The following is an 8758-nucleotide window of genomic DNA, read 5'->3' on the forward strand; positions in this document are numbered from 1 at the left end:
TATATTTATGTATGTGAATGTGTTTAATGTTTAACTCATATTTAGAACGTAATTGAGAACTCTACAGTGTATCATTTTGCAGCCTACTTTACCATATTAATAATTCTTTCAGATGATAGCTTTTGCTGGTCATTTAGTGTCCTGTTACACAAATATAGTCTGTTTCTGAACTAGATTGTTCTACACAATTAAGATGGTGAACATCTTTGTACAGAATCTTTGAGCAAGTGTCTGATTAGGAAACATTTTGTATTAGACTTATGGTCAGGATTGTCTACCTATAGAATTTGGGTTTTTATTGTTCCACACATCTTCAATCTTTTACCTTGAGTTTTCTACTTAATAGAGGACTTCCCTGGTGGCTCAGACAGTAAAGAATCCGCCTGCAGTGTGGGAGACTTGGGTGCAGTCCCTGGGTCGGGAAGACCCCCTGGAGACGGAGATGACTGCCCACTCCGGTCTTCTTGCCTGGACAGTCCCACGGACAGTACAGTCCATGGGGTTGCAAAAGAGTAGGACGTGACTGAGCAACTAGCACTTTCACTTTCACTTCTGTTTAATATAAAATAAAGAGCAAAAGCTCTTATATTCTGGATTGTATCTAGAAACTGCTTGACTTAGATGTTAGCCTGTTAACTTACAAATAATAATTATCATACAGATTGTTAGAGGTACTGGATTTTTAATTCTGTCATTTAAATTTATCCATAGGCTTCAGATGAGACCACAACAGTTGGCATCACTAAAATTCAAGACAAGAGATGTAAGACAGTGAGAGAAAAGTATGTGCCCAAATTGCCAGAGAAGGGAACCTCACAGAAGGAAAAATCAATTTTGACACCCCTTCGGGGAGATTTACTCTCTTACAGTACCGAGTTAGCTGAGAAACCAGTGCTCACCACCATGCTAGGCATCACACGGCACCTGACTAAGCGGCTTCCTTCAAAGTCATCCCAGAAGGCAAAGGTAGAAACCTCAGGGATTGGGGACTCAATATTGAATGTGAAATGTGCAACACAGCCCTTGGAAAAACGAAGTAAAGGTGAGTATTTTTACTAGTGCATCTTTCTTTAGAATTTCAAAGTTACTGAGTTTCGGTGACTGCCTGGCAATAATTGGGTTGAATTTCATTTGCCTTTGTTTACTGGTCACACAGGGGGATAGTGATATTTCTGATAATTCTGTTTTTAAAAGACAAAAAGACTAGATGAGTTCCTTTCTCACAATTTAAAATTGATCTTTATAAAGCTTTATCTAAAACTTTCCATGGTGCATTTTTTTCCTCTGGTTTTGAAGGAGAGAAACACTGGGAAAATGAAGAGCAGTAGCAAATTCAAAAGCCATTGAAATGAATTGTTTCATGGAATAAATATGTGTGTGTGTGTGTGTTTATGGCTGTGTGTAGTACATATTGCTGATGGGTCATCTTTAATCTGGCTTTCTTGTTTGGTTGGTTTTTAAATTATTTGTGATGTTACTGTTGCTGAGAAGGAATTTTGATATTCCAAATTTTATTCTCCATGTAAAAAGGGGATTATTTTAGCTTTTAATCAGATATTTTCTGTCTTGTAGCTAAACCTAAAGTGAATGTGAAGCCATCTGTGGTTAAAGTTGTCTCATCACCCAAATTGGCTCCAAAACGTAAGGCGGTGGAGGTCCACCCTGCTGTCATTGCAGCTGTGAAGCCACTCAACTCCAGCAGTGTCCTGCTGGAAAGCCCAGCCAAAAAAGCAGCTGTGGTAAGAAGTGGATCAACTCAGGGGCGCTTTGGTCTGTGTGATAGGAAAGCGAGAAAGATTCTTTTTTAGCTCTCTCTATTACGTGTAACATCTTCTGTCACTTCCTAAGTATTTTTTTTTAGTTGTTCAGGTAGTTACTATATTTTATATTTACAGCTTAGGGGTTTTGGGGTTTTTTTTTTTTAAGCCTAATTATAATATTTTGCTTATTTGTACATTCTATCTTTGGATTATTGATTCTTGGATCGATCCTTAGATTCCTAGTCTTAAAGAATGGTAGACATGATTCTAGTGAAAAAAAGTGAAAGTCACCCTGTCGTGTCCAACACTTTGCAACCCCATGATTCTAAGAAGGCAGCAAAAAAAAATGAATCTGCTCAAATTTAAAAGTGACTTTCCCACTGAGTTACCTTACTCTCACTTTTGTAGGCTATTGTCCCACTTCTCTCTGAGGACAAATCAGTCACTGTGCCTGAGACAGAAAAACCTAGAGACAGGTAATACCTTGCAGTTCTTTTTAACCAACCTTTAGACCACTATTACCATTTTTGTTTTCTAAAGAATAACACTGCTAGATAATTTGAAATATTTACAATTTAGCTACATCTAAGTACATCTGTTAAACTTCAAATTAACTGCAAAAGACCCTGATATTCAGGGTTGCTGTTCTCTTTTGGTGCTATTGTTTGTATTTTGCCTGTATTATTAAAAAAATGTTTTTAAACACCTATCTGAATTCTCCTTTAAAAGGTGAAACTGGTTTATCCCAAATCAGTAAAACAGTTCTTTATGTGTTTTCTCAAAAACAACTCTTCACTAAAATTCTTTGTGTACCTGGGACCAGGTGATCCGACCTGCCAGCCATTGACAAAGGGCAGTTATCTAATAACCTTTGGGGTTTTTCTCTTACAGTTTTGTACTGCCTCCAGCCCAGTCCTCTTCAGAGCCTCCCCCCCCAGAAGTATCTGGCCCTTCCTCATCCCAGATGGCCACAAAAACTCGCCGACTCAGCTCTGCCTCAACAGGAAAGCCCCCACTTTCTATGGAGGATGATTTTGAGAAACTAATATGGGAGATTTCAGGAGGCAAATTAGAAGCTGAGATTGACCTGGATCCTGGGAAGGATGAAGATGACCTTCTGCTTGAGCTGTCAGAAATGATTGATAGCTGAAGGTGGTAGTAGGACATTTAAAGCAAAACAAACAAAAAAACTCACCAAAAAACTGGACTTAGTTTCATCTATTATAACATTTATCCAAAATGATGATTTCTTTAGTCTAGAATTTGCCCCAAATCAGAAGTGTACGTCTGAATTATCCACATGAGTCCTGGATTCCTTGGGGTCAGATTTTTAAATCCCTTGGTAATCATTTTGTCCATTTGATACCATTGTTCAGCATCTTTGAGAAAAAAGTTCTGTCTTACCCCTCTCTCCACAAAAAGACTGAGCGGGAGACCTAAGTGAAAGGGTACAAGAAAACTTAGTGACTCCTTGAGGTGTTTGTCAGTTTTTACCTTTTTTCCCTTTATTGTATAATTTCTTTTATGTATTGTCTTAATGTACCTATTGTTAACCTGAGTTCGAAAAGGGTGAAGACAGCTGCTACCATTAAGGACCAAATTTCATGCCACCACTAAAAAAAAAATCCACTCAGTCTGTGTTAAATTGTATGTCTTTTTAAAGGTATTTGGAGACTTCAACTAAGCTTTTAGAAACAGCTGAGCAGCTCAGGAAACCTGTAATTTGGACATAACTTTTTGGACCTGATTTTCATGCTTCTGCTCTGTAAGCCTCTGAAGGGCAATAGCTAATTTATTATTACTGTAATTTTTTAAGGCTTTAAAGTGCCTCAGGGGTCCTCTGAAACTAATTTTCTATTTCTGGGATTCCCTGGATTCTTAAAAAGAGATGGTGACATAATGATTACAGGAATTTATTTTTTAGCAAGAAAGTTGTCCCTTCTCTTCTTTAGTACTTGCTTCCTTACTAGTGTTGTATTATCACAGGGATAAAAATTGGTTAATTTTTTTCATTTCTGAGTCTCCTTGCAAACTCCTCTTGCCCGGTATTTGTTTGGTGCCCTTTACCCACCTGAGGGGGAAGAACGAGCTCACTCAAGCTGCCATTATTTATCCATGGACTACAGCAGTACCCAGAATTGTACTGTAGCAGGAGTTACCGAGATGCTCTGGGGGTGTATTGTATGCCTTCCGGTTTTCTTCATTTCTGAATTGAGTTTTCTTTTCTTGATGTTGATCTCCTTCATATCACCTCAAGGTTTAGACTTGTGAAGGAGGAACAAGTACGATGGGGATAATAGTCTTGAAAGGAGACATATTGTACATAATCAAAAGGAAGAGGAAAGGACCTGCCCGTTTTGATACTTCGCTGTAGGTGGCCAGTTTTGTTTCTCAAAAGGAAATCTGACCCACCTGTCATGTTGGCTCCTAAGGAACTGCTGTTGTAAGCGGCTCATCAAGAGTTGAACCTCATGTAGCCTTGTTGGGAATATGAAAAGGAAGAAAGCCACAGGACTGCCCATTTCAGTCTTGGGAAGATCTGGATGATTCTACACAAGCAAAAATGACTTGAAATTTATGTATAGATACTTATCTACCAGTCCATCTTCAGCTGACTGAATGTTGTCTAATAGCCCTTCTCCAAAGCAGGGGTGAAATGTTCTGGTTTCACCACAGATTTTCTACTCATTTCATTTGTGGAATCGGCTTGTAGATTCCAGGTCCCTTTTGTATATAACCTTTATTCTTTTGCTTTAAAAAAAAAATTTTGTTTCATATTTAAAGCCTTGTGTTAGTGATTCATGTTCACCATTATTTGAACAGTTTGCCATTACAGCAAGATAAATACTTATTTGTGTTTTAAATAAAACTGGTGTAGGAATGTCTTGATGTTGTGAGTTAAGTAGTCATACATCACTTCGGGCTGAGATCTGCCTCAGTAGAGGCTCAATTAGAATGTTGTTGAACCTTTGTGTACGTGATCCAATCTCACAGATTCTACTTGTCTTTAGAAACCTTTTACAAGGATATGCTGCCAAACTTCCCCACATGTGAGGATTTTTTTCTGACAGTGATGCTTACCCATTATTATTCTAACTCAAGTAATGTCATTAATTCTTTTAAAAAGGGGTTTAGAAGCGATCTCAGGTGGCTTCAACAATTTAGAATTTTCAAGCATGAAAGCATATATGAAATTTTTAGTTGAGGGAAGTCCAGTTTTTTGTTATGGAAATACACATAAATTTGTTAACCACCAAAGAATATAGGCCTTCCGAGATGGCACAGTGGTAAAGAATTGCCTGCCAGTCAGTGCCTGGGTTGGGAAGATCCCCTGGAATAGGAAGTCACAACCTGCTCCAGTGTTCTGCCTGGAAGATTGAATGGACAGATGAGCCTGCTGGGCCAGCGTCCACAGGGTTGCAGAGACATGACTCAGCACACACACAACATTAATTTTTCCACATAGTCTAAAAGTCTTCCCCAACAAGTTGAATCAACTTTTCACAGAAAGCAAAAGATTGCATATTCAGTTTTGAGTGATGATGGTTTTCAATTTCAACAGGAAAAAGGTCCAAATGTACAATTTGGCAATAGCCAGAGATTTCAGAATAATGTGCAGCTTGTGTGTTTGTGTCAATAAATGATCCCTCAAAGTTCTGGCCTTAACCTCAAATTCCAGCGGTCCTCTCTCATGTGGCCAGAACATAGTTTATGTTCCTCAGGGCCAGTCTGTGGTCAGTGTTTAGATACAGTTTCAGAAATAAAGCTTATTCTCCATACTGATCAAAGTTTTATGATCCTTTTCGAAAATTGTGGCTTCATTTTGCCAGACTGTTTCTGCATTTCTTTAAAATAAACTAGCTAACGTGTACTGAGATGTACTGAGTACTTCTTACGTGCCTGTGAATTCACATATCTATTTCGACACTAATCCTAGACTGCATTGGAAGATTACTGCTTTTTATCCCCACTGTAGTGTCAAAATCAGTATTTTCAGATATAACAATAAGAAAGTATATTTTTATGTGCAGTTGGGTTTGATTTGTTGAACCTTTGAAGAACTTGCTTAAATCAGATCTTTGAAAGCTGCTGAATAAATATATGGAAGTATCCACAGGTTATACATCTGACCATATTAATAATTCTCTAAACTTGTTGAATTTTTTAAATAAAGCTACAGGCATCAATGCAAAAATACTTAATATCTTTTTAACATTTTACAATAAAAGGGTCAGAGTATAAAAATGGCCCCAAATAACAGCAATTAAGAATTTATGTTTTTACCCAAATAGGCAAAAGCCCAAGGTGGCTCCATTCTTTTCAGGCTAAAAAAACAAAAAACATGTATTTTTAAAAATAAGAATCACTAAGTGGGCCCATTAGTAAAGTTTGCTTGGATATGACTGGGAAGGTGTTGCTGCATTGGAATCAGTGGGAATGAGCAAATAGTGGGTTAAAACTCAGTAATGCCTGTTCCTGGCTTTTTGTTCTAGATTCTGTGACTGACTTGTCTTCAGATAGGAAGACAACAGCCTGTTAAGATGAAGGGTAAACTCACCCAATGTTGAGAATGCAGAGGTGGAAAAATGCTCCAGTAAAAGATTATTGTAGGACTCCTGGTGGTCCAGTGGTTGAGACTACACACACCATCCGGGAACCATCTATAGATAGCATCATCCATTTAATACTTATACCCACTTCATTCCTGTTACTTTTCCCTTACAAGTATTTCAGAGCTGGGCTTTGCTTCATAAATTCACTACACACTTCCACTGCAGCAGGCACAGGTTTGATCCCTGGTCAGGGAACTGAGATTCTGCATGCCATGGCCAAAGAAAAATCGACTGTTTGCTGAATAGACATGACTGAGATAAGGCATTGGATGGAGGAAGAGAAGCTTCAAGGGAAAAGAGAAGTGAAATAGAAGGATCCCTTCCCTGGTAGGTGTATTTGTTAATGAGTTCACTTATTTGGCTTGAGAGGTCAAGGAAGATAGTCAAGTTTAGAAAAACTGAGGAAATGTGAAAGAAATACATTGGCATAACTATTTAGACTACCCTCCCTTGAAGAGGCTCAAATTAGAACACAAATTCTTACCTCTTTAAACACTGCTGGCCGTTAAGGACAGAGAATTTAGGAAGCAAACCCCAGCTTTGAAATACTTTTAAGGAAAAAGTAACAGGAATGAAATGGGTATAAGTATTAAACGGATGATGCTATCCATAGATGGTTCCCAGGTGGTGCAGTGGTAAAGAATCCACCAGCCAGTGCTGGAGATGCAAAAGATGTGTGTTCAATCTCTGGTTCAGGAAGATCCCCTGGAGTAGGAAATGGCAGTATTCTTGCCTGGAAAATTCGACGAACAGAGGAGCCTGGCAGGTACAGTCCGTAGGGATGCAGAGTCAGACACCACTGAGCAGCCGAGCACACAAAAACAAACATCTATAGAGAGGATGATGAGAGATCAGTGAGCTCCAGACTGGTCAGAGCAGGTTTCCTTGTGATATTAGGTCTGGAATTTTGTATAGTTCAGTAAATGAGATGATTTGCCTGTAAACAAAGCCAAAAATTTGAGCAGCTAATGTTTGTTTTTAATCATCTCTGATCATCCCATTGGTAGTCTCAGAGTCTGTCTTGTCTTATTCTTGCTCAGATTGCTGACAGCTGTTCCTGGCCAAAGAATAAACTTTTTTTTTTTTTTAAAAAAGGATCTATTTTAAATGTGAATTGGAGTCACTCTGCTCATAAAATCCTCATGTGCCTTCCTCTTCCCTCCAAAATTAAACTCAAGTGCCTTAGCACAGCATGCAAGGCCCTGTTGTACTAGCCTCTCCCATCATTCACCCTTCACTCTCTACACGTGTAAAACTACTGGCAGTTGACTTCCCTTGTACACTAATCTCACTGTTTGCCTTTGTTAATGCTGTCTTCTCTTTTCTCATCTTTTTTTCTGCTAACTCCTACATACTATACGACTCGCGGATTACCTCTCCCTATACCCTGCTCTCCCTCTCCCAAACTGGGGTCTGGTGCCTGTCTTCTAGGCACTTACTTTGTTTAATCTTCATTGTTTTGAAAGTACCTGTCCATCTTCCTCAGCAGAATATGCACTGCTTCAGATAGAGGCTCTTACTAACCTATATATTCTCAGCACCCAGTACCGATCTGGCTCTGAGAAGAATGCCACAGCCTGGGTGGCTTAAACAACAGAAAGGTATTTTCTCACAGTTCTGGAGGCTAGAATCCCACCATCATGGTGTTGGCTAGTTTGGTTTCTTCTGAGGCCTTTCTCTCTGGCTTGCAGATGGTCCCCTTCTCACTGTGTCCTCATATGAGGCATAGTCTTCCCTCTATGCCCATGTCTGTGGCTTTTATTTATACTTATTTATGGCTGTGCTGGATCCTCGTTGCTGAGTGTGGGTGTTCTCTAGGTTCAGCAAGCAGGGGCCACTCTGCAGTCGTACGAGGGCTTCTTGCCGTGGCTTCTCTTGCTGCAGAGCTTTGGCTCTAGAGCCCATGGGCTTCAGTAGTTGGGGCACGTGGTCTTAGCTGCCCCATGACATGTGGAGTCTTCCCAACCCAGAGATCAGACCCCAGTCCCCTGCATTGGCAGGTGGATTCTTAACCACTGGACCACCAGGGAAGTCCCATGTGTCTGTTTCACTCTCTGTAGAAGGACAGTAGTGACCTTGGATTAGGGCCCACCCATGGGTGTGTGCATACCCACTCAGTCATGTCCGACTCTTTGCAACCCCATGGCTCATCTGTCCATGGAATTTTCCAGGGAAGAATATTGGAGCAGTTTACCATTTCCTTCTCGGGGGGATCTTCCCAATCCAGGGCTCAAACCCACAACTCCTGAATCTCCTGTATTGGTAGATGAGTTCTTTAACAGCTGAGCCACCAGAAAAGCCCACCCATATAACCTCATATACCTGAATTTCCACTTTAAGGACCTATTTCTAAGTAGTCACATTCTAGAGGCACTGGGCATAGCT

The 8758-nt window shown here is 39.8% G+C and overlaps 1 protein-coding gene across 11 annotated transcripts in view; it reads left to right on the forward strand.

The window, feature by feature from the left end:
• Positions 1-4649, forward strand: part of LOC104998788 (zinc finger BED domain-containing protein 6) — a 44603-nt gene extending 39954 nt beyond the window's left edge. For 10 of the 11 annotated variants that reach the window (XM_010854138.1, XM_010854141.1, XM_010854140.1 and 7 more), the window contains 4 exons: positions 712-1042; positions 1573-1739; positions 2169-2236; positions 2652-4649. In XM_010854138.1, coding sequence (XP_010852440.1) covers positions 712-1042; positions 1573-1739; positions 2169-2236; positions 2652-2910 — 825 coding nt within the window. In that variant the 3' untranslated portion in view covers positions 2911-4649. The remainder of the gene's footprint in view (positions 1-711; positions 1043-1572; positions 1740-2168; positions 2237-2651) is intronic. The other variant, XM_010854150.1, reaches the window with a different exon arrangement.
• The last annotated feature ends 4109 nt before the right edge of the window (positions 4650-8758 follow it).

The sequence above is a fragment of the Bison bison genome, unplaced genomic scaffold (assembly GCF_000754665.1).
Source record: "Bison bison bison isolate TAMUID 2011002044 unplaced genomic scaffold, Bison_UMD1.0 scf7180017864338, whole genome shotgun sequence".
In the NCBI taxonomy this organism is placed as follows: Eukaryota; Metazoa; Chordata; class Mammalia; order Artiodactyla; family Bovidae; genus Bison; species Bison bison.